The sequence below is a fragment of the Mesocricetus auratus genome, unplaced genomic scaffold (genome assembly GCF_017639785.1).
Source record: "Mesocricetus auratus isolate SY011 unplaced genomic scaffold, BCM_Maur_2.0 Super-Scaffold_100025, whole genome shotgun sequence".
Classification (NCBI taxonomy): Eukaryota; Metazoa; Chordata; class Mammalia; order Rodentia; family Cricetidae; genus Mesocricetus; species Mesocricetus auratus.
Genome location: NW_024429206.1, coordinates 14756101 through 14780466, shown reverse-complemented (window position 1 = coordinate 14780466; position 24366 = coordinate 14756101). Strand labels below are relative to the sequence as shown.

Sequence of the window (24366 nt, the reverse complement as noted above, 5' to 3'; positions counted from 1 at the left end):
AGGCATGGGTCCCAACTGACTTTTGTTATTGAGGTGAATTTGGAGGGTAAAACATGCAAACCTGACACCAACAATACCAGAGATGGACTTTACAGGAGCTCTCACCACAGGGCCATATTCTTGGTTGGTCAACGATGCTTTTTTATTTTATTTTATTTTGAAGATCCTCCTGCCTCTACCTACCAGATTAAAGGCATGTATCACCATACTCAGCTAAAAACAATATTTATTTTACTTTTTAGTCTCATGTATCCCACACTGGCCTAGAACTACTTACATAGTCAAAGATGACCCTGAAACTTCCTTCCTGTGGGACCTGGAGATTGAACACAGTTATCAGGGTTGGGGGCAGGTGACTTTATCTGCTCAGCAAACTCACCAGCTCTATCCCACGATTTAACAGCAACTTTAATGTGGGTATGGGAGGCAGAGGCAGGAAAGCCTAAGGTTGAAGCCATATTGAGTCACACAACTAAATCAGCCAGGCAGCATGACTAAGAACAAGGAAAACAAAACAACAGTCCATTTTTTAAAGTAATTTTATTGTGTGGTGTGGCATTATGGAGGCGGAGGCAGGTAAAGCTCTGAGTCTGAGGGCAACAGGGTCTAAAAGGTGAGTTCCAGGCAGTCAGGGCCCCACAGTGAGACTCTTCCCAGTCAACCTTACATAACCGTTTTAAAGGGGGGGAAAATCCACCACTTATTTTTCTGCATGCATTTAAAAAAATACTTTATTTAAACAAGTCTTTTGGTTTTCCTTGAAGTTATCACTGAGTTGCTTAGACAATTTCTCTCTCTCTTTTTTTTTTTTGGTTTTTCAAGACAGGTTTTCTCTGTGTTGTTTTGGAGGCTGTCCTGGAACTAGCTCTGTAGACCAGGCTGGCCTTGAACTCACAGAGATCCACCTGCCTCTGCCTCCCGAGTGCTGGGATTAAAGGCGTGCCACCAACGCCCGGCCGACAGTTTCTCTTAATTTGACAGAAATACACAAGTACAAGCCACAGACCTGGCTTAGGTGGATGTTGAGGACCTGAATTTGGTTCCTGGTGCTTGCATGACAGAACATTACAGCTGAGCCATCATCCACCGCAAGACAGGATTTTTATACATGGAAGAAACAGGAATTTAAGTACAGGATTCTTCTTCAAGAGAGGAGTCAACCATTTATTCTAACGCTATGAGTGTCTGCCTGCTGTCCATGAAGGCCAGAGAGGGCACCAGGTCCCTGGGAACTGGATTTAAATGGTTCTGAGCTGCCATGTGGGTGCTGGGAACTGAACTGGGTCCTCTGGAAATGCAGTCAGTGCTCTTACCTGCTGAGACACCTCTCCAGTCTTATAGTGAACTATTTTGTTTTGTTTTGTTTTGTTTTTGAGACAGGGTTTCTCTGTGTAGCTCTGGCTGCCTGGAACTCACTCTGTAGGCCAGGCTGGTCTTGAATTCAATGAGATCAGCCTGCCTGTGGAGCACTGGGATTAAAGGTGTGTGCCACCACTGCCTGTCGGGTCAACTATTTTCATGTACAGTGTAAAAAACTGAGACTCCAAATTACACAAGGAACCAATATTAACATAATTTATTAATTCAGCATGTGAGATACTTAAGTCATGGTTATATTAGTATTAAACGTCTTAGTTATTCATTTCAGGATAATGAAATATAAATTGAACAATTTATAAACTGCAATAAATTAGTAGCAGACTCCAAACTTCTTCTTGTTTTTGAAAAAATTGTTTGACTTACTATGATCCACCAAGAAATGCCTAGAAGGGGAAAAAACCAGAAGCATAATGTATGAGTGTCAGGGTTTCATTATCATTATTATTACACTTACTGTGTGTGTGTGTGTGTGTGTGTGTGTGTGTGTGTGTGTGTGTGTGTGTGTATGAGTGCACATGCACATGGGTGTCAGAGGACAGCTTTGTGGGTCTTAGGGATTAAGCTCACATAATCAGGCTTGGCAGCACCCATTCTTCCCTTCTAAGCCATCTTGTCAGCCCTAACTCCAGATTTTTTTGTTTTTGTTTTTCAAGACAGGGTTTCTCTGTATTGTTTTGGAGGCTGTCGGTCCAGCCCGGCCTCGAACTCACAGAGATCTGCCTGCCTCTGCCTCCCGAGTGCTGGGATTAAAGGCGTGCACCACCACTGCTTGGCCCTAACTCCAGATTTTAAACAGAAAATTATTAGATAAGGTACACAACCTATGGCTCAGCTATTGCTAATTACACATATAAATGCTCCTCAATTTGAAGGCAGGTATGACTAGAGAGAAACAAACTTTACAGGTTACAAATTTGCCTCAACCCATAGTTTCAACTTTTCCTTTTACAGTCAATACTGTGCTGTTACGGTGTCAGCATTGGGTGACACTGATCTCTATCTGGTGGCACTGCTGAGCAGTTCCTACTGGATGTCAGTTTGTTGGCTTCACTGGGAGGTGGTGGCACCTAGAGATGGGCTAGTTCTGGGTTAGAGGACTCAGCTCACTAAGGCTGTGCCTTGACAGGTGTTTCCTGGCCCTGCCAGTCCCTGTCTGACTTTCTACCTTGAGATGAGCAGCTTTGTGAAGTGGTGTTGTCTGGCCAAAGGATGAAAATGAGCCATGGCGTGGACTGCAATCTTGGAAATGGAGCCAAAACAAATCTTTGTTCTTTTGAGCTGTTTCTCTTCAGTGTTTGTCACAACAGTGTCTAGCCAGCATAGCCACAGAGCACAGTGACTGGACATGAACACAGGTAGTTATTTATGGAAGGTAACAAACAAGTACAGGTGGAGTGCAGCTCGTCAAGGGGCCCTGGGACTCCATTCACAGTTGGACCATTAGGCAGAAATGACGCAGGCAGGTCACTTAGCCTGTGGGGCTTTAGTGGTATCATAGTTGCTGTAGTAGACTAGCACAACACATTGCTCATGTTTATGGAGGGGCTGGTGTCAACAAACCAAATGTAGCATAGATAACCACGAGCAAATAATACTTATTAATGAAGCTGGGCATAGTGGCTCTCGCCTTTAACCTCAGTACAGCAGAGGCAGAGGCAGAGGTAGAGGCAGAGATAGGCAGATCTCTGTGAGCTTGAGGCCAGCCTGGTCTACATAGTGAGTTCCAGGACAGCTAGAGTTACACAGAGAAACCCTATCTCAGAACAACAACAACAAAAAGGTGATCATAAGTGATGTTGCTAGTCTACTAACCACACATACTTTTTAATCATTCTTTTAGTGCAGTGGTTCACAACCTATGGGTCATGACCCCCTTGGAAAACCTTTTATCTCCAAAATATTTACATTATGATTTATAACAAGCAAAATTGCAGCTACGAAGTAGCAACAAAAATAATTTTATGGTTGGGAGTCATTACAACATGAGGAACTATTGTGGTGTTAAGGGCCACAGTGTTAGGAAGGCTGAGAACCATTACTTTAGCATGTACTCCCATTTAAAGAACACACTTTATAGTGTAGAAGATTCTGCAGTACTGTACTGACAGCAGACTCGGGCTTCCTGTCTCTTCCACCTGCATCAAGAGGACATACTGGAACACTGACATACCAAGACCATCTAGGTTTGTGGAGGTACACTGTGAAGTTGGCATAACATAGTCCTCAGAAGAAAGCCATAGTTATATGATAAATTAATGTACATGCACATAAGAACATGATTATTGCCAGAAAATATAGTCTGCTGCAAGACTAGAAATAGAAATGGTAGGGCTAGCAAGGTACTTAGCACATATAAGTGCTTGCCATGCAGCTGGGCGGTAGTGGTGGCACACGCCTTTAATCCCAGCACTTGGGAGGCAGAGGCAGGCGGATCTCTGTGAGTTTGAGGCTAGCCTGGTCTGCAGAGTGAGTTCCAGGACAGCCAGGGCTGTTACAGATAGAAGCCCTGTCTTGAAAAACAAACAAACAAACAGAAAAAGTACTTGCCATGTAAGCTCAACAATCTGAATTTGATCCACAGAATCCATAGTGGAAAGACTGAACACTATATGTGTGTGCATGTGACCATGGGTACACACGTACACACACACACACCCACCCACCCACACCCACACCCACACCCACACTAATTTAAATAGATAAGTGGTCTCATATTTGAATTGAAGCAATAATCAGCTAGCTTTACCTTCAGGATTTCACAAGGAGCTGTATCTGGGGGCACAGATTTCCCACAATGCTTTGAATACTCAGTTACCAAAGCTGATGCTTCATCTAAACTGGAACCAGAAAGAACAAGGCAGGTGTTGAGGAGGCCCTCACGGGTGATTTCTGTGGTGATGACTTCAACAATATATAGAGATGTCAAAATATATCAAGCTGTATTCTTCACATGAAATTTATCACACAAATCAATTTTAACTCAAAAATTAACATTCATCCATATTCCGCAATGCAACCATGACTGGATCCCGAGGATGAACAAGCAGCTGGAGTCATGGTGTGTGGAGAGGCAGCTGGAGGACAGAGCCATGGCCACTGCCTGACTGCACTTTCCCTCCTAGTGTCAGCTGACATTTTCCCTCTTACTTTCCACATCCAGACCTGACCCCAGCTCAGGCAGCTCACTGTGGCTGAATCTGCAGGTGTAGAATCCTGTCACATAATACCAACTGCGTGCCATGCAAGCATTAGGGATAAAGTTGCGATTCAGGGTTCAGAACAGGCCCGTGAGAAACTATTTTGAGAATCCAGACAGCTCCTTTAATTACTGGATGACAGACTCATGTCCCAAGGTTCCCAGCCACAGGAAGACCAACTCCCGGGAATGTGCAGAGATGCTGCTAATACTGCAGCTGTGCTCGGGAGGCAGAGGCAGGCGGAGCTCTGTGAGTTCGAGGCCGGGCTGGACCGACAGCCTCCAAAACAATACAGAGAAACCCTGTCTCGTAAAACCAAAAATACTGCAGCTGTGGTCACAGCCACACAGCTTTACCATGCCACTCTTTTCCAGAATCAAGACACATTTGAAGGACATTCTACAGCAAGTTGGGGTCCCCCCATGTTAACTTACCTCAAGTCATTTGCCAGATAGTTTACCAATTCAGTGATATTGTTGGTGTTTATCATGTGCCATTTCAACAATTGAAAATACTTTGTCTTTGCCAAAATTCCAAATTCCTTCTTATTTATGACATGATTCAATATCAGACTTCTAATCTATGGAATGAAAGTTATCCTTATATCAAAAATGTGTTTAATTTTAAGTATTTTGTCAATGACAAGTTTCTGACAGACATGAATTGTTAGTTCTTTGGGATTAAGTCTCCAGGAGCAAGGTATGTGGCTTAGTGCAGTACACAGATAAAAAGCTATTCTTGTTACTCACTTGGGGATTTTTTTGTAAGTGAGAAAGAGGATCTAATTACAAGTATTTATAGGCACAATTTCTCCAGTGGGAACAGCAGTAAACAAGACATGCATGGCACTTGTTTTTACTCTTATTTTTAGGTAATGCTGGGGACTGAATCCAGGCTCTCGAGTATCCAGGCAAGTGCTCCACCACTAAGTCACATCCCCAGCCAGGCACCTGACTACTAAAACACTACATTTTTAGTGTTATTTGGGGGGTAAGAATTACTTTCTATGATCAGACATAGCAAAATGAAACTGCCCCTTACTTGATGCGAAAATCCTGCTAGTTGGCCAGTGCTCATATGTTCTTCTAATTGCTGTAAAATGATCTGAGCATCACATGAATCCAAGAAATTCTAGGGGAAAAAATTAAAGCATAATTAAAAAGGGTTATTATTACCAGTTGCTGTCAAGTCTGTAAGGTTTTAAAATTTTCTTTAGGAGCTGGGCATGAACCCACTTGTAGAGTATCCACCCAGTGTGCACCAAACCCCAGGTTCTAGACCCAGACTTAAGAAACTGGGCATAGTGAGTGTGCCTGTAGTCCCAGCATTCAGGTGGAGGAAGGTGGTCCTTGGCCACACGGTGAACTGGAGACCTGTGCTCTCAAAGAGGGGTGGGGGAAAGGAAGGAAGGATAAAGCCAGGCCAAAAGGAAGGAGAGTGATGTTCACTGGGGCTGTGTAACTCTCTTCAGGGTCACTTCTATACACACTTTCCCTCAAACTAAAAGTTCATCAGTTCTAGTAAGAATTGAAAAAAAATGTGCTGGGTGGTGGTGGCACACGCCTTTAGTCCCAGCACTTGGGAGGCAGAGGCAGGCGGATCTCTGAGTTGAAGGCTAGTCTGGTCTACAGTTCCAGGACAGCCATGGACACATGGAGAAACCCTGTGCTGAAAACCAAAACAAAACAAAAAAGATGCATGTGCCACACCTGGCTTGAGGACAGTCCTGATAAAATGCTGCTTTTCTTGCTTCGTTTTGCTCTGCCTAGAAAATCAGTTTCCCGGAGATAACAGAATAATGTCCAAATTCCTATTAAGCTACCTTTCAGCTCACATCAATCAGCCTTGTTACTTCCCATCAGTAACAATGAGTACACATGCTTTGTAGGTTTGGTGACAGGAAATGTACTTTTGTGAGTGACAGGCAGCATGTTCATGCAGCCCTGGAGGAACAACATATAAAATACCTTAATCTGCTGGTGCCGTTTTTCAGAGTGGGGCATTAGCATTAGACAAGCCAGTGCAAAAGCTGGAAGCTCTAGCTGCACATACTGCTTGGCGACTCCCATCATGTCGAGGTCATCTGAAACTGGGCATCTTGGAGAGAGGCAGTAATTAGTTAATGGCTTGGCGGATTACTAGACCAAATTAGCCTTTCTCACTTTCCATGGAGTTTCCCGTCCACTGTCAATTACTGTAAATGCCTGAGTGCATATACAGCACATTCTTACTCACAAGGACCGAGCCTCTGAGAACAGCACAGCCCTTGGGAGGCAGAGGCAGGAGGATCTGTGAGTTCCAGGTCAGCCTGGTCTACAGACAGAGTTCTGGGACAGACAGGGTTACACAGAGAAACTTGTCTGGGGGCGGTGGTGGGGCAACAAAAACAAACAAGCAAAATTCTTAGATGCCTAGGATCCATGTGACAACACTACAGGACTTAGCAAGAAGAGGAACTGTAAGCCTACATTTACATCAGGCACTAATCTCAGAGGGTGGTGACCATCAGCTTCAGAGAAAACATTCCAGCACATGTGGAAGTGGCATTGCAAAAATAATAGATACATTTTATGGAAGTAAAAGTTAATGTCCTTAAGAAAAGGAAAAACAAGTGAAGTGGTGGCAGTCTTTAACCCCAGCACTCGGGAGGCAGAGGCAGATGGATGTCTGTGAGTTCGAGGCCAGCCTGGTCTACAGAGCGAGTGCCAGGACAGCCTCCAAAGCTACACAGAGAAACCCAGAAACCCTGTCTTCTCTCTCTCCCTCCCTCCCTCCCTTCCTCCCTCCCTCCTTCCCTCCCTCCCTCCCGAGACAGGGTTTCTCTGTATTGTTTTGGAGGCTGTCCTGGAACTCCTCTGTAGACCAGGCTGGCCTGAAATTCACAGAGATCCGCCTGCCTCTGCCTCCTGAGTGCTGGGATTAAAAGCGTGCACCACCAATGCCTGTTGAGAAACCTGAAACCACAACAAAAGGAAGGAATAACAGCAGTCCCCCTCCTTATTTGTGGGGGCTCTATTCCAAGACTTCCTCCATTGGACATTTGTAGATTTTCCCAAAACCTATTCACACAATCAGTCCCTTACATATACACATTTGTAATAAGGTTTAATTTATACATGAGACACAGTAAAAGATTAGAAATGAGGCACAGGGGGCTGGAGAGATGGCTCAGCGGTTAAGAGCACTGACTGTTCTTCCAGAGGTCCTGAGTTCAATTCCCAGCAACCACATGGTGGCTCACAACCACCTTGAATGAGATCTGGTGTCCTCTGCAGGCAGAGGACTGTATACATAATAAATAAATAAAATATATAAAAAAATTTCAGCCTGATCTACAAAGCGAGTTCCAGGACAGTCTCCAAAACAATACAGAGAAACCCTGTCTCAAAAAAGAAAGAAAAAAAAAAAAAAAGAAATGAGGCACAGTAAAATAGAAAAGTATGAGATTCTATAATAAAACAGATAGCCTCACCATTCTAACTCTGTAGGGCCATTACTAAATAAGGTTTACTTGGACATAAGGACTGTGATAGCCACCAGATAGCACACACAGTATGGATACAATAGACAAAAGTGGGAAGACATAAGATTAACTCATGCTACTCAGAATGGTGTACAATTTGAAACTTAAGAACTACTTTTGATGCTGGGAATGTAGCTAAATTGGTAACAGTGCCTACCTAGAATGCACAAAGCCTTGAGATAGATCACTAGCATGTCATAAAACTGGGCACTGTGGCACAAGCCTGTAATACCAGCACTTAAGAGGTGGAGGTAGCAAGAATTGAAAGTCAGCTGCACAGAGTCTGAGACCAGCTTTAGCTACATGAGAACTTTTATTAAAACAAAACAAAACTGAAAGTTTCTGAAGCTACATGTGGTGCACACACCCATAATCCCAGCTCTCTAGAGGTGGAGGCAGGAGGACCAAAAGTCTCATCACAAGGCAAGTTAAAAGCCAGCCAGGCTACATAAGACCCTGTGTCAAAAGCAAAACAAAAGAACATGAAAAATGGTAGCAACATGATGACTGACAGCGAGGGAGTAACCATGGATATGGAGGCCACTGTGTTCAGAGATGATAACTGGAAAGGAACTTCAAAGCAACAAGTCTTACTTTCTTGGTAACAAAACACAAATCACTGGGCAGTGGTGACGCATGCCTTTAATCCCAGCACTCGGGAGGCAGAGGCAGGCGGATCTCTGTGAGTTTGAGACCAGCCTGGTCTACAGAGCAAGTTCCAGGACAGCCTCCAAAACAATACAGAGAAACCCTGTCTCGAAAAAACCAAAAAAAAAAAAAAAAAGAAAACACAAATCTACTCACTCTAGGATGGCGATGAGACTCTCACAGCAATCTGATAACTGGCTGGGTCTTAAAGGACAGGAAGCTGAAGAGAAAAGGTAATGAACACATCAAGCGTTAATGTTAGGCATAGTGGCTCAATTTGTAACCCCAGCCCTTGGGAGGCTGGGGCAGGAACACTGTTTAAAGCTAGCCTGGGCTATAGAGCGAAACCCTGTCTTATCACAAAACCACCCAAACATGCTACTGTGAGTGTGGAGAGGCCAGAAGCGTACCTGAGAGCAGAGGGATCTGGATCACACGCTGCCAAGCCCTGCTGAAGTAGGGAACCTGTGGAAATATAGACATTGAAGAACCCATGTGTGGAACACTAGAAACTGCTTCACAGTCACAGAATGGCTCAATCAAAGCTTATGTTGAGACTAAAATCATATGTATGTAGTAAGCGTGTATAGACATTTTCACTGTCATGATTCCTACATGATACAGTATGACAATTATAAGCAATGTGTACAGTGCTGTGTGTTATGAGTAACCTAGAGATGACTTAAAATATACACTGGTGAGGTGGCCCAGTGGATAAAGGTGTCTGCTGCCAAGATAGATACCCTGAGTTTGATCCAAGGACCGATATGGTAGAAGGTGAGAACTGACTCTCACAAGTTGCCATCTGACTGCCACTCATACTACATGACACACACATGCACCCACACAAGATAACTAAGGAAAATGTAATAAAAAATAAAAGATAGCCAGGTGGTGGTGGCGCACGCCTTTAATCCCAGCACTCAGGAGGCAGAGGCAGGTGGATCTCTGTGAGTTCAAGACCAGCCTGGTCTACCGAGCGAGTTCCAGGACAGGACAGGCTCCAAAACAATACAGAGAAACCCCGCCTCGAAAAACCATAAATAAATAAATAAATAAATAAATAAATAAATAAATAAATAAATAAAAGATACATTTATAGAAGGAAGTGAGTATGTTACATGCAAACAGTTTGCTTTTTCACATATGGGACTCAGGCACACATGGAATCTGCAGAGTGGTGGTATCCTAGAGCTAACCCACACAGAAATCAAGGGTCTACTATATTTGCATGTATTTGGTAATAAAAGAATGAAAAATGGGCCAGGCACTTGGGAGGCAGAGGAGGCAGATCTCTGTGAGTTCCAGGACAGCCTCCAAAGCCACAGAGAAACCCTGTCTCGAAAAACAAACAAAAAGAAATGAAGGATGGAAATAGCCATATACTGTGTGATCCACTTGATGTGAAATGTCTAAACCAAATCCATACAAAGATTAGAAACTGCTAGGGGATAAATGAAGGAAAGGATGGATAACAGATATGGGACTCTTTTTTCTTTTTCAGGCAGTACTGGGGACTGAGCCTAGGGCCTAATGTATATGACCCTGACCTATACTCCCAGCTCTGACATTTCTTTCTGAAGTGAGGAAAACATTCTAGTATTAGCTAATAGAGATGGTTTTGTAACTTCATAAATATAGTAAAAGTCACTTTATGATATTCCTTTGAAAGGGTGAATTTTACCCTAATAAACAAAGATAGATCTACGTGTCCTGAGACTGAACAGTCTCCCAGATACTCCTGTTTTGTGGAAACACCACCTGAAGGACTGGAGTGACAACTCAGTGGTTAAGAATTTTGGCTGCTCATGCAGAGGACAAATGTTCATTTTCCAGCATCCATGTCAGGTGGCTCCACAACTCCCTTTAACTCCAGTTCCAGGGAATCCAACACCCTCAGGCACTTCACTCATGTGCAGGTACCCACAGACACACACACAAATGCACATACTTAAAGAAAAATAGCACCTTAAAACACGGCTATGGTGGTGGCGCACACCTTTAATCCCAGCACTTGAAAGGCAGAGGCAGCTGGATCTCTGTGAGTTTGAGGTCAGCCTGGTCTACAGAGTGAGTTCCAAGACAGACTCCAAAGCTAGAGAAAAACCCTGTCTAGAAAAAAACAAGTAAACTAACAAACACATGACTGCATTTACGTATGTACACACATACACACAAGTATGCTCATGTAACAGGAAAGTACCTCTAGAAGGATTAGTAAAGGAGTATTTTATTGTTGTTTTTGAGATAGGGTTTTTCACTGTATCTTTGGCTGTCTTGGAACTTGCTTTGTAAACCAGGCTGGCCTCAAACTCACAGAGATCCACTTGCTTCTGCTCTTGAGTGCTGGGATTAAAGGTGTGCACCACCACCATCTGGCTAAGTAAAGGGGAATTTTAATGTTTCACTTAGTATATTCTCATAATTATATTAATATATTATCTAATTTTTTTTTTTTTTTTGGTTTTACGAGTCAGGGTTTCTCTGTATTGTTTTGGAGGCTGTTGGTCCAGCCTGGCCTCGAACTCACAGAGATCCGCCTGACTCTGCCTCCCGAGTGCTGGGATTAAAGGTGTGCGCCACCACCGCCCGGCAATATAGTATCTAATTATTTTTAAAACTTTTAAAAAGTCATGAATTTTTTTCTTGTGAGCTAGTGATGCACCACAGTTGGAGGACAACTTGTGGGTGTTTTTTCTCTCATTCTATCACGTGGGACCCAGGATTCGCACTCAAGTCATCAGGCTTGGAGGCAAATGCCTTTAGCACTGAGCCATCTCTCACTGGCCCCTTAAATGATCTACTTCTATACAATGATTATGTAGATACATAACTCATGAGAACAGATAAAGCCTCCAACTTTAAAGATCTTTAAGGTCTGAGGGGGCAGTCCAATGTGTAACTAAAATAAATTATTCTGTGACAAATGCTACCGTAGTAGTGCCAAATGACTCATGAAGCCTAAGGAACTCAGAAGGCAGTGCCTTCAAGAAGGCGAAATGCCAGCTGAGATGCTGGGTGGGATGCCGCCCTACACGGGTGGATCTGTTCTGTTCTTTACTGAGAAGGTGATGGCTCAGCACAAGGTGCCCAGAGACTGAACTTGATGCAATGTGCCTTAAAGGAAAAGCGCATACCTGCCACAATGAATGGACGCTGGAAATGGAGGATAGAACTTTCCTTAGGTAAGGAATCTGTAAAAGGAAAGAAAATTGAAAGATTTTAAGGATTACCAAAATGCTAAGTTTCAATACCTCAACACAAAATATCGAACTTGTAAAAAATTGTATTTGAGATAAGGCCTCACTCCACAGCTCAGGCTGGCCTTCAATTCTGGGGCAAAAACAGCAGTGCTGGGATTGCAGCTGTATCGTCGCATTGAGCAATTGTGCATATTTTTTCCTCTTTTTCTTTTTGAGACAGGGTTTCATTTAGCACAGGATGGCTTCCAACTAGATATGCAAAGGAACATGACCACATCTCTGATTCTCCTGCCTCTACCACCCGAGTGCTGGGATTGCAGACACAAGGCACTGTCTGGGTACTGAGCTATGTTCCCAGCCCCTCCAGGTCATCTTGAATTTGCCTTTCTCTAACAGTTTAAGTCTGGCAGGAGCCCAAGAGCAATGCTTGCAGCATACATCAATAACCCATGCTGATTCAACACATGTTGGGGATGTCGTGCTTTAGGAAGCCCAAGTCTTACCATGGAGAAGCCAAGAAGCTTCTGCAAGAGCCCATTCCAAAGCTGTAGGTCATAGATTTTGTATTCTAAGCAAAGCTCTGCCACCAGTCGTACTGCCTAAAAGCCAAAACACCGAACAAGAAAAAAACAAAATTACATTGCTTTAAGACACTAATAAGCAAATCCAACAGCCTCATAAGACATATGGATATAGCCCACAAATGTCTAATGCCTAGTCTCAGTCAAGGACTCCATTTTCTAACTAAAGAAAAAAAGGAGGTTCTTCTCTTTCCTGTTTCTCTTCTAATCAAGATCAGCATGCCTACTGGCCTCATTCCTGTCCCAGCTCCAACTGCAACAATGACCACTTTCCCAAAGGTGACAAAGTGGGAGAGAACGATACTCCTCCCCACGGGCAAGCCTTAGAAGGAAGCACAAGTGCTCCTCCTTATCTTCAGGCATGACTAGCCCGTGTACTCTAGGAGGGAAGAAAGGACCTTCCAAACCTCCCTATCATTCCATACCGCAGGCTGCAATGCAGGAGACATTTAAGGCATTGGACCTACTGGGGGCAAAGGGTCTCTGGTCAGCTGAGGCTTGGAGGGTGACTGAGTGACTCACACTGTATATGTAAGGAAGGTAGCACCATGCTTGGCCATGCTCGGTGACTCTACATACCATAGGTTCGTGGCTATGGTTCTTCCACAAGCCCTTAATCATTCCTTCCTTGGGACTGTTGCAAAATAATTCATATGTGATGGGAATATTCAATGTCTCAAATGATGCCAGGAAAGTTATACATTTCAGATAGGATCTGGAAAACAGAGGTGCTTGTAAGGATCATTCTTCTTTTAAGGATTTATTTACTTGAGGCTGAATAGATGGCTCAGTGGTTAAGAGCAATGACTGCTTTTCTAGAGGACCTGGGTTCAATTCCCAGCACCCACATGGCAGCTCACACTGCTTATAACTACAATATCTGACACCCTCACACAAACATACATACAGGCAAAACACCAATGCATATAGAAATACATTTTAAAAAAGGTTTCTTTATTTTATGTATGAGTGTTCTATTTGCATGTACACCTTTATGCCAGAAGAGAGCATCAGATCCCATTATAAGTGGTTGTGCGTCACCATGTGGTTGCTGGGAATTGAACTCAGGACCTCTGGAAGAGCAGCTAGAGCTCATAACACTGACTCATCTCTCCAGCTCTATAAGGATCATTTTTTTCACTCACATTTACATCTAAAACCAAAGCTACTGCAGGGGACAAGAGGCAATCTTGTTTCATGTTCATTTAGGCTTCCAGATATTGTCACAGGATATAATATAGATAGAAATCAACTTGAACAAGAAAACATTCAGTCTTTAAATGTAGCTAAGAAATGATGGAGACAAGATGTTCTCATAGGCCTGTTTCCCTTTTAAAAAATTTCAAGAATCAATAGAATGGGATTGTTATTTATATAGCAACTAGGAGGCGGCCATTCACTCCATCAAGGGCTCAGAAACTATAGCTCAGGTATAAATAGAAAAAATAAAATCTGTTTGCTTTTTTTCTAATACAATAAATCAAGCTCTACTTACTTCATTTCTTCAGTGGGCTTTTTGAAGAGAGATTCTATCATTTCCTTGTCAGCCAAATAGAAGAGACACTGAAGAGCTCGTGTTTTATGGGCAAAGGTTAACTGGCGCATGCCCAGTGTCTGTAAAACCAAGAGGTTTGGAGAGTCAAACTGCACAGTTGCAGTTGAGGTCAGACAAATGACTTCAACTTAGGTAATGAAAATGTCCCTTCCCGCCAGGCGGTGGTGGCGCACGCCTTTAATCCCAGCACTCAGGAGGCAGAGGCAAGTGGATCTCTGTGAGTTTGAGACCAAGCCTGGTCTACCGAGCGAGTTCCAGGACAGTCTCCAAAACAATACAGAGAAACCCTGTCTCGAAAAACTTTAAAAAAAAAGAAAAAAAAAAAAAAAAGAAAATGTCCCTTTCCTTGGTTTGTTTTCCATTTTTCTTGAATGGTTATCTCTGCCTTTAATCAGTGCAGAGCAGAGAACAGAGTAGTCCACATGACTTGTGGAGGGAACTCCTGAGACTCTTTTATGGTTCTTTGCTTTTTGGCTTTTACAAGATGTTGATATTTGTACTGCTGGTACTAAGGGAGTAGTGGGTAAGACTACAGGCAGAATCATGGCAGTGACCCCTGGCTGCTCGCAGCCACTGCCAGCATTGGAAACCAAAGAGGTCTTCCCTTGAAATAATTTTTTTTCCTTTTTTGCTTTTTAGAGAGAGGGTTTCTCTATGTAACCTTGGCTGTCCTGGAACTCGCTTTGTAGACCAGGCTGGCCTTAAGCTCACAGAGATCCACCTGCCTCTGCCTCCCGAGTGCTGGGATTAAAGGTGTGCAGCACCACCACCTGGCTCTTGAAATGTTTTTGATGAAGCAATAAAAATTAATTTTCTAAATCCCTCAACTCTTGTATATAGCATGCCAATGAATTCACCTCTGAACACATGTTAACATTAATGACGATTCACTCATCGGTATTCTTCTTGGCAGAATGGACAGTTTGCTTACTGACAGTGCATCAGGAAGAAAGCACCTCCCTGCTGAGCCAATGCACAGCCGCTGTACTTAAACAACCACTGAAGGACAGACTCCCTTGTAAGAACCATCATGTGCTTAGATCCAGTATCTCAGGTTTGCCTCTTGCCCCTCTAAGGACCATGAGCCTGATGGTTCCTCAGTCTTCCTCTGCTGACTGACTCTAGCTGCCTCACAGGATTTTGTTAACTGGGTGCAGTTGCTCACACTTGCTATTTCAGCACTAAGGAGACTGAGGCAGGAGACTTGCCAGGAATTTGAGATCAGTCTAGGCTACACAGTCTAAGCCAGACTGTGTCCCAAAAACAAAAACAAAAATAAAAAATGAACACCTTCTGCCCTGCCCAACATCAAACTACCAACAAAACTGCTATATTAAAAATCATGAAGACTATAAAGAGTTTGTATGTCCCCTCAGGGAAACTGAAGTTTAGCATGGGGAGAGCTAGTGGGGAATTAGACCCAGAGCAGGTCATACAGGGACATGGAGACAAGTAGATCAGTTTGCACAGTCCCCTGGTATCAGAAATGATGACTGATAACTCCCAGTTAGTAGCCATGAACAAAGTGCACCTTTGGGAGCTACCAACAGGTGCACTGTGTGGCCGGCGAAGCAGACGCTAAATCCCCGGTACTAAATGCAGTGTGGTACGTGCAGTGATTCCTGCTCATCAAACAGCACAGCCTGGTAAGTATGTAAGTGAGCATTATCTCGATTGTGTTTATGAACCAAGTGTGAAAAAACACGGAGAAAATGTCAAGCTGAGATGTCCACATGTTCCAATTAAATTTCTAGAGCTTACACTTGTGGCTGAGGTGGCAAATACAAACAGCATTCTTGAACTATAATCAATCGGACGAGACTGGAGGAGATACACGACTCTAGAGGAAAAAAAGAAAGATATTTAAAACAGTCTACCAATATGACAGAGCTATGCTTCTGTCCACAGTAAATGGAAACATCTTAGATATAAGCCCGAAGGACATTGGCCAATGGCATCTTTTTTTTTTTTGGGTTTTTACGAGACAGGGTTTTTCTGTATTGTTTTGGAGGCTGTCGGTCCAGCCCGGCCTCGAACTCACAGAGATCCGCCTGCCTCTGCCTCCCGAGTGCTGGGATTAAAGGAGTGCGCCACCACCTCCCGGCGCCAATGGCATCTTTGTTTTCCCTTTCAAAGGTGTTTATAAAAACTTTATTTAATTTGCGTGTGAGAGTGCTTGGCCTACATGTGTGTCTGTGGACTGTGTGTATGTGCAGACACGGAAGAGGGTGTCAGGTCCCCTGGAAATGGAGTTACAGACAGTTGTGAGCTGTCATGTGGGTGCTGGGAACAAAGTGCTCTTAATCAATGCGTCATGTCTCTAGTATGGATGTTTAGCTTTTTCTTGCGTTTCTTCACAACAAAAGATGACAATGTACGGAACAAACGCTGGTTTCAGAGTTCTCTGTAACACAGGTATTAGGAATGAAAATGACACAAACCACAGCGTCTGGCACACTGAGTGTCACACACTGGAAATTGTTTTCCCAGTACCCAGGAGGACCTTGTAAGTGACATAATTCTGACTCTAGCTCCAGGGCTGGCAGGCCACTCTTAGGAAAGTCCAGAGGGATTAGATAAACTGGAGGAGAGGGAGCTCTCAGGTAGAAAAGACAGAAGTTCTGGTCTCACAGGTACACTTTGGGGATTCCTTCTGTTACTGTTTGAATTTCTTCTAAGGCTTTCTACGTAATTGGTTCATTAGACAGGAGCTGTATCTGAGTTGGACAAAGGTACACCTGCCCTTAAAAGACTAAGCAAGAAGCCAGGCGTGATACACGCCTTTAATTCCAGCACTCAAGTGGCAGAGGCAGAGGCAGGTGGATCTCTGAGTCTGAGGCCAGGCTGATCTACAGAGGAGTTCCAGGACAGCCAGGGCCACACAGAGAAACCTTGTCTGGGGGTCGGGGGTGGGGGCGCTACACAAGAGCCTGCTAGGTCCAGTACTGCACACCTGTCATCTCAGCACTTGGGAGGCTGAGGCAGGAGGATGCCAAGTTTAAGATCAGTATAACTGCCCACACTGTTAGGCCCCAAATAAAAAACAAAAAACAAAAACAAGTAAAGATAACAATTCCCCTCCCAAACAAGCAAGGAGGTGGGTTCAGAAGGAAGGAAGGAGGCAGAGAGCCGGTAGGTGGCCAGCTCTACTCAAAACTAGGAACAATTATCTTCTTGCTCTGGGCTTTGCAAGTCTTACATCACTATTTGATTTTCAGAGAGGAGGCAGCCATAGGGTCTTGTAGGCCTCTCAGCTGCTTCTGGTCTAGGGCAGGAATGGCAGATCTGGCAGCTTACCACCACGCCCTCTTTCTATGCTGGGGTCAAGCGACCTCATTCCTTCTGATGCAAGCCTACATATAGTCTCCTCAATAGAACAAGCAGTGAGCACATTTGACAACAAGTTCACAGCTCCTCAGATCTTGGTCTCAGACAAAGGAATCTGGGGCTTGTACCTGAGCCACACCATTTTCTAGAATGCCAATATACACAGGGCCCCCAGGCCAAGGTTCTAGCTGACAGAAGCATTTTCCTTTCCCTGGGACACTCTCTGTTGCAGAAGTCCTAGAACATTCACAGGGGCTCAAATCCTCAGTCTTGGCTGCTGACTCCCTCCCCAGCCTGTGGAGGCTCTGCCATAGCAATGAATGATTCTTCTCCGAGACTGGCCCAGGTTATATCAAGAAGTCTGTAACTCTAACTTCTAAATCTGTTTCCTAATAAGATCCCCACTAAGATCCCCCAAGGAGTCGGCCACAAAGGGAAGCATACCTATGCAGCACTTCATCCTCTTCAAGTTCAAAGAACTCTGATGCTTTCTTTGAAAACAGAGAAGAATACAAGTTAAAGACTGCAGGCTGTAGACACACAAACTTGCATCTTAGAGAAATATACCTGACAAAAACCCAAATCACACAGCCATGTTTATAGGGTTGGAGTGTTAAGAGCCCACTCGTTGCTCTTGTAGAGGGTCCAGGTTCAACTCCCGGTACCCACACAGTGGCTTACAACTGTCAGTGACTCCAGTTCCAGGGGTCCTGACACCCATTTCTGACCTTAGCAGGCATCAAGCATGCATGCGGTGCATGAACATACATGTAAGCAAAACACTCACACACATAAAATAGTAAAATGATTTAAAAACAAAACTATGTCTATGTGGAGGATATAGTGTGATTAGTTGTTTAATGATGACTTTTGCTTAAATAGAGGTTCCACACTTATTCATTCACACAATAAATACATTCTGAGCACTTTTTTGGTGAAAGTCCAATCTAGGATTTAGAGCACATGGCCTTAAGTAAACAAACATTTGGGTCCTTGTGGAGGTGACATTTGTTGTATAAATTTTAAAAAGAGGGGCTGGAGAGACGGCTCAAAGGTTAAGGGCACTGCTGCTAGCCAGGCGTTGGTGGTGCCCCACACCTTTAATCCCAGCCCTTGGGAGGCAGAAGCAGGCGGATCTCTTGGAGTTCCAGGATAAGCTCCAAAGCAATACAGAGAAACCCTGTCTCAAAAAACAAAAAAAGAGCACTGCTGCTTTTCCAGAGGTCCTGAGTTCAATACCCAGCACCACATGGTGGTTCATAACCATCTACAATGAAATTTGGTGCCCTCTTCTGGCCTGCAGGCATACATGCAGACAGAACACTGTATTCGTAATGATTTTTCTTTTAAGGAACTGGACAAGGCATGGTAAAATACACCTTTAACCTAACACTAGGAACAGAGGCAGGCGAATTTCTGTGAGTTCAAGGAAAGACTGGTCTATATACCAACTTCAAGTTTCAGGTCCAACAGCTCTATATGAAAGAAACAAAAAGGGTCCAAAGATTTGTGTCTTTGTTTTTGAAACAGAGTCTCACTATGTAGCTTAGGCTGGTTCCTCCCATGCCTCAGCCTCCCCAGTGCACAGGGCCCCAGTCAGGCATGTCAGCCAGTGTACTGCCACTGAGCTACTCCACATAATTTAAATGAGTCATTCACCAATTTCACATGTATTCATCAGAACTCCAAAGCACTGTGCCAGGTTTGGTTCTTAGTGGCCAGAACCTTTCAGTTGACTATCTGAGCTAATGTGGAGCTTGGAACACAGAAATGCTGGTTATAAACGTGGGCTTGCATTATATTCCCACTGAAGCAGTCACTGTTCTTGGTAGAAGGAGGCTAGTGCTGGACTCCAGGCGTGCAGAACTTGCATGGTAGCATGGAGCACTGGGTTCTAATACTTATGCCATTTTTAACAAATACATTTCAAGAATATTATTTTCCTATGTAAGTATAGAAATTATAGAATCTACTATTAAGTTCTACCTGAAAATTCAGAGAAACTATTGAAAAATCTGGATTGAGATTGCTAACTCGTTCCACAAATGTTAGATGCTAATTATACTATTTCTGAAAAACAAAAAACCCCCAGCATTATGTGCCGCCTACTGTGTTCCACTGGAAAGAACACATCACCGACACAGTATGACTAAAGCACATAACCTACGTTAAATCACAGAAAAAAGTAGGCAAAGCAATGACATTTATAAAGCAATTGACTTATACCCTTCATAATTGTTAATGTGCCACCCAGTTAAAACATGTTAAAAAGTCATCAATGGTTGCTAAGCTAACATGAGGGGGTGGGTAGATGAAGTAAGGGGAAGAATTTGTAGAGAATTTTATGCTGTATTATCTCAAAATATTTCCAATAACTAACTATAAATAGAAGAACAGACTGTATTAGAGAAGCAACTTAGCCACGATGAGCATCTAAATTAATATAACCTTAAAAGAGAAGACAGAATTGACTCCACAGAGTTGTCCTGACCTCCATGTGTGGGCTATGGCACATGTGGGCATAAGTAACACCCCCCTACACACTAGTAAATTAATACCATCTATAAGAGCCAAACAAATATGTTCTCCCAAATATCATATTTCAACATCATTTAAGCAACATGACACCCAAACAAAAAATTTGATTTTGATGATTATTTATTCAGAGGCAAGGTCTTGCTATGTAGTCCTGGTTGGCCTGGAACTTGCTATGCAGAGCAAGCTAGCCTCTAATTACACAGAGAGCAGGCTAGCCTCCAACTACACACAATCATACTGCCTCTGCCTCTGCCTCCTGAGTGCTGAGATTAATGGCAGGCACCAAAAACACCTCGCTAAAATTTGAAGTCTATCATAGGAAAATATTAGGTAAAACAAAGTGAAAGGGCAGTTTAAAAGACAACCAGTCAACACCTTTAAAAACTGCCACTGTCAGTTGGCAAATGGCTTAGCAGGTAAAGGCTGTTGCCACAAAGTCTGATGACCCAGGTTTAGTTCCGAGACCCCGCATGGTAGAAGGAGTGAGTGGACTCACACAGGTTGTCCTCTGACCTCCCTGAATACTGTTTGAACAGTACCTCTCACCTCCACAAATCAATACATACAGTGAAAATACTTAAAAAGCAAACAAAACTTGTCAGTATCATAAGAGATCAGGGAGACGTGGGAGGTTTCAGATTAAGACAGACTCCAGAGAGGACAAGTACAGAGACTGTGGGCCTGGCTATTGAACATTACTGATTAAACTGTAAGAGGGCTATCAACTTGGGCATTGTCTGAATATTTAATACTCTAATCTTTCCTTTTGAAACAGGGTCTTTAGTAGGTAGCCCTGGTTGGTCTAACTTTGCTATGTAGACAAGGCTGGCCTTAAACTTGCAATGATCTTTCCACCTTTACCTCCCAAGTGCTGTGATTTTTTTTTTTAAGTTAAAACTGTAGTAGTTAAGCAAATGCTTGCTCTTAAGGAACAGGCACTTAAATACTAAGGGGCCAAGGGACATGGCGTATGCAATATACTCTCCAATAGAAAGAAATAAATACAAAAGGAGTACAACAGATAGAAGTAGAAGAAGTAAACATAGAGACATGTTAAAAACTAACGAATCTGAGTAAACAGTGTAGAGGAATATTTCTGCACTGTTCTTAAACTTTCCTATTCCATTTTCAATTATTTTAAAAAGAAAGTTAATCTCATCAATCCAAAGGGAAAAAAAAGGCCTCTTACATATAAGAATGTGTCTGAAGTCATGAGGTAAACTTTAGAATAGCTACAGAATAATAGAAAGCAAACACAGACCACCTCATTGAAACTCATCAGGTGACCGGTGACTCAGCTCCTAACCACAGACTTGGGGCTGTGAGCATTCACTCACCTCACTAGGTACTGTGGAGGGGCACAACCATTTCTCCAACAACATGTCCCAAATTTTTTCCAAATTAATTTCATTGACTTCAGCTATTTCTTTAGCTGCTGCATGAATATCTAAGATAATCAAGAAAAAAAAAAGTACAAAAGTAAAAACTCAGGTTTTCAGCACGCGACAACTGGGAGCTAAAACAGTAGCTGTTCCTGGACCAAAAAGGAAGCTTTGTTCCCACCAGGATAATCTTTGCCAGATGTAGCATGAAGTCTTTCGCTTATGCTGGGATGTTCATAGAGGCTCACGATGAGATGTGCTGGCTTTCCCACCACTCTTAAATATTCTGGAACATTCAACTTGTGGGCTATGAGCACGGCTTCGGTACCGGAGCGCCGGAACTGGAGATAAAGCTTCTTCAGCAAGGCCTGGGCTTTTTCACGTGTCTCATCCTTTAAAAAATTCCAAGTGGAGAGAAAGGTTTGCCATAACATTTCAAGGGAGGATGGCACCCCATCTTTAGCTATCATGGCCCTCCCTGCTTTATCTGCACCCTTAAACACTCATCATACACAACTGCAGGCTTTCTTCTCCTTGCTGGGTCCTGGGATAAGGGTTGGGGATGAAATAATTGCTAAGTAACCATAGTTCACCTGAGATGGGATGTTTTGCAGCCATCTTTCAGCCAAATACAGGCAGAATTTCAAACTAGTCATCTTGAAGGGGCCTAGAAGGACAAAGGTTTGTGAGCAAATCCAAACCCTCTGAGACAACATGTTATCAAAGCAGCAAAACTTTAAAATTAGCTGGACGTTGGAGGCGCACGCCTTTAATCCCAGCATTCAGGAGGCAGAGGCAGGTGGATCTCTGTGAGTTCGAGGCCAGCTTGGTCTATAGAACAAGTTCCAGGACAGCCTCCAAAACAATACAGAGAAACCCTGTCTCAAAAAAAAATATTAAATTAAATTATAAATGAAACACCCAATAAAAATAAAAGATGAGGGAAATGGGACAGCAGGATAAAAAAACAGAAAACTCAAACACCACAGAGATCCTTCTTCAGCTTCCAGTCTATTCCTAGTTTCTAAGTTTTCTGTGTATGTGGGGGCAGACAGAATAATACCATCCACATTGCCTTTTCAAATATCTTTTCAAAAAAGCTATGAATGGGCCTGAGCTATGTTGTTGTTCATAGGATAAGACTTGATAAACTCTTCAAACACTGGGATAGACCAGGAGCTTCCAGCCAGCTCCCAGCTGATAAGGATTGGAAAATGACACCAGGGCAGAACACTTGCCTAGCATGTACAAGACCCTGAAGAGATCCCCAACACTACCCCCTCCCAAAAAAGGGATAAAACCGAAACACAAACTATCAGCAAGCACTGCAGGTCCCATGAGCAGAGTGCTGTGCACCTTCTGGGATTTCCTGGGTAAGACTGATGGCGATGGCGACGGCCCACTCCGGGTTGACTATGGATAGGAGGTATGACTCGATGGTCTGTGTGAGCTTATCCACTTCCTTGCTCATCAGGGCTGACTGGGCTTGTGCTAACTTCAGGAGCTTTGGCTTCAGGTTTTTTTCAAAAACATGTTTGGCTGTAGACACGTAGAGAGTATCTAGGGAGAACTTTGGAAAGAGGAGAGGGACAGTGAGGCGGGAAGTAGTGTAAGGTCCCGAGGCCAGGCTCAGGGGACCTAGACAAGAAGCTCCTTAGGAGGCTCCTCCCATTACCTTCATTAGCTTAGAAATTAAGAGCAGGGTTGGAAGCGACTCTTCACTGAGCTCTGAGGCTGGAAACAAGTAGAGGGACATGACATGTGAGAAAAAAAATCAGTTGGCTATTTAGTAAAATTCCTAAGAAGTTAACGAACATACAGAGAATTTTCCAGAAGTTCTGTGCTGTGCCAAATAATATTAGGTGAAAAGGCAGTCTAGTCTGGGCAGTTGGTGGCAGAGTTATCACGTGTTCCAGCATGTACTGGTATTCGAGGTCCACTGGTGGGGAGATTCTTTTGTATGACTTCAAGTGTCTCAGAAGATTCAGAGCCTGTGTGGAAATGAGCAAGAGACCTGTAAGGGTCACCTTATCATGGAACATTGGTCTGGAACATGCACTTCCTATTCCTTGAAGGCTTTTCTAGGGTCAGTGGCACTAGCTACCATGCCTGCCAAATTGACCTCCACATGCAGGTGTTGACACACACACACACACACACACACACACACACACACACACAATCAACACAGAGTCCATTTCTAACTTTTTCCATATCAATGTTTCCTAAAGCATGCTATATGAACTAGAGACATCACATTCTGAGGAACTGAGGGTATCATTGGGGAAAAAGTCTTCAAATAGTTTGGGACAGAAGTCTAAAACATTGAAGCTGAAAGTTTTCATTTACAAGTACTCCAATTTTTTTGAGGTGGGATCATATTATGTTTCCCAAGCTAATTTAAAATCTTCACCTATATTAGGCAGAGACCAGCCAGGTGTGGTAACAAATGTCTGTAATCCTAGTACTGGGGAGGTACAGATGACCAAGAAATTCAAGGTCAAACTTGGCTACAGAATTAGATTATAAACAGCAAGCAATCTAGGAAGGTAGTGGTACACACCTTTGATCCCAGCACTGTAGAGGCAGAGGCAGGCAAATCACCAAGTTCAAGGCCACCTGGTCTACTGAGTAAATTCCAAGACAGTGAAGGCCACACAGAGAAACCTTGTTTCAAAATTTAAAAAAAAAGGAAAAGAAAAACTAGCTTGAGCTATATGGGATCCTGTTTCAAAAAAACAAAACCATGGGCATATAGATGTCTCAGCTGTGCTTGTTGTACAAGTCTAACAGCCTGAATGAGTTTAATCCCCAAACCTATGTAAAGATGGAAGGAAAGTGGCAATTCCCACACGGTACGCATGATACTGGCAGCACACTTGTTCAGTCACAAGCAGATATCACTGCATACACACACAAATTTAATAATGTTTCAAAAATGGAAAAAGCAAGTATCAGTAATAAAAATAATGAATAAATTAAAGAAAGCTAGGGGTGTGTGCCAGGGATAAGTTGGGGAAGTAGATGAGGGG

The 24366-nt window shown here is 43.3% G+C and overlaps 1 protein-coding gene across 1 annotated transcript in view; it reads right to left on the bottom strand.

Moving 5' to 3' along the window:
* Positions 1-1561: 1561 nt before the first annotated feature.
* Positions 1562-24366, bottom strand: part of Kntc1 (kinetochore associated 1) — a 75027-nt gene continuing 52222 nt past the window's right edge. The window contains exons 47-65 of the mRNA XM_040731143.1: positions 23154-23325; positions 23010-23068; positions 22691-22904; positions 21928-22001; positions 21516-21726; positions 21290-21399; positions 17859-17905; positions 15849-15927; positions 14028-14146; positions 13112-13247; positions 12455-12550; positions 11886-11942; positions 9159-9213; positions 8905-8968; positions 6545-6674; positions 5619-5708; positions 5012-5157; positions 4127-4217; positions 1562-1763 (exon numbers count right to left, since the gene is read on the bottom strand). Coding sequence (XP_040587077.1) covers positions 1743-1763; positions 4127-4217; positions 5012-5157; positions 5619-5708; positions 6545-6674; positions 8905-8968; positions 9159-9213; positions 11886-11942; positions 12455-12550; positions 13112-13247; positions 14028-14146; positions 15849-15927; positions 17859-17905; positions 21290-21399; positions 21516-21726; positions 21928-22001; positions 22691-22904; positions 23010-23068; positions 23154-23325 — 1971 coding nt within the window. The 3' untranslated portion in view covers positions 1562-1742. The remainder of the gene's footprint in view (positions 1764-4126; positions 4218-5011; positions 5158-5618; positions 5709-6544; positions 6675-8904; positions 8969-9158; positions 9214-11885; positions 11943-12454; positions 12551-13111; positions 13248-14027; positions 14147-15848; positions 15928-17858; positions 17906-21289; positions 21400-21515; positions 21727-21927; positions 22002-22690; positions 22905-23009; positions 23069-23153; positions 23326-24366) is intronic.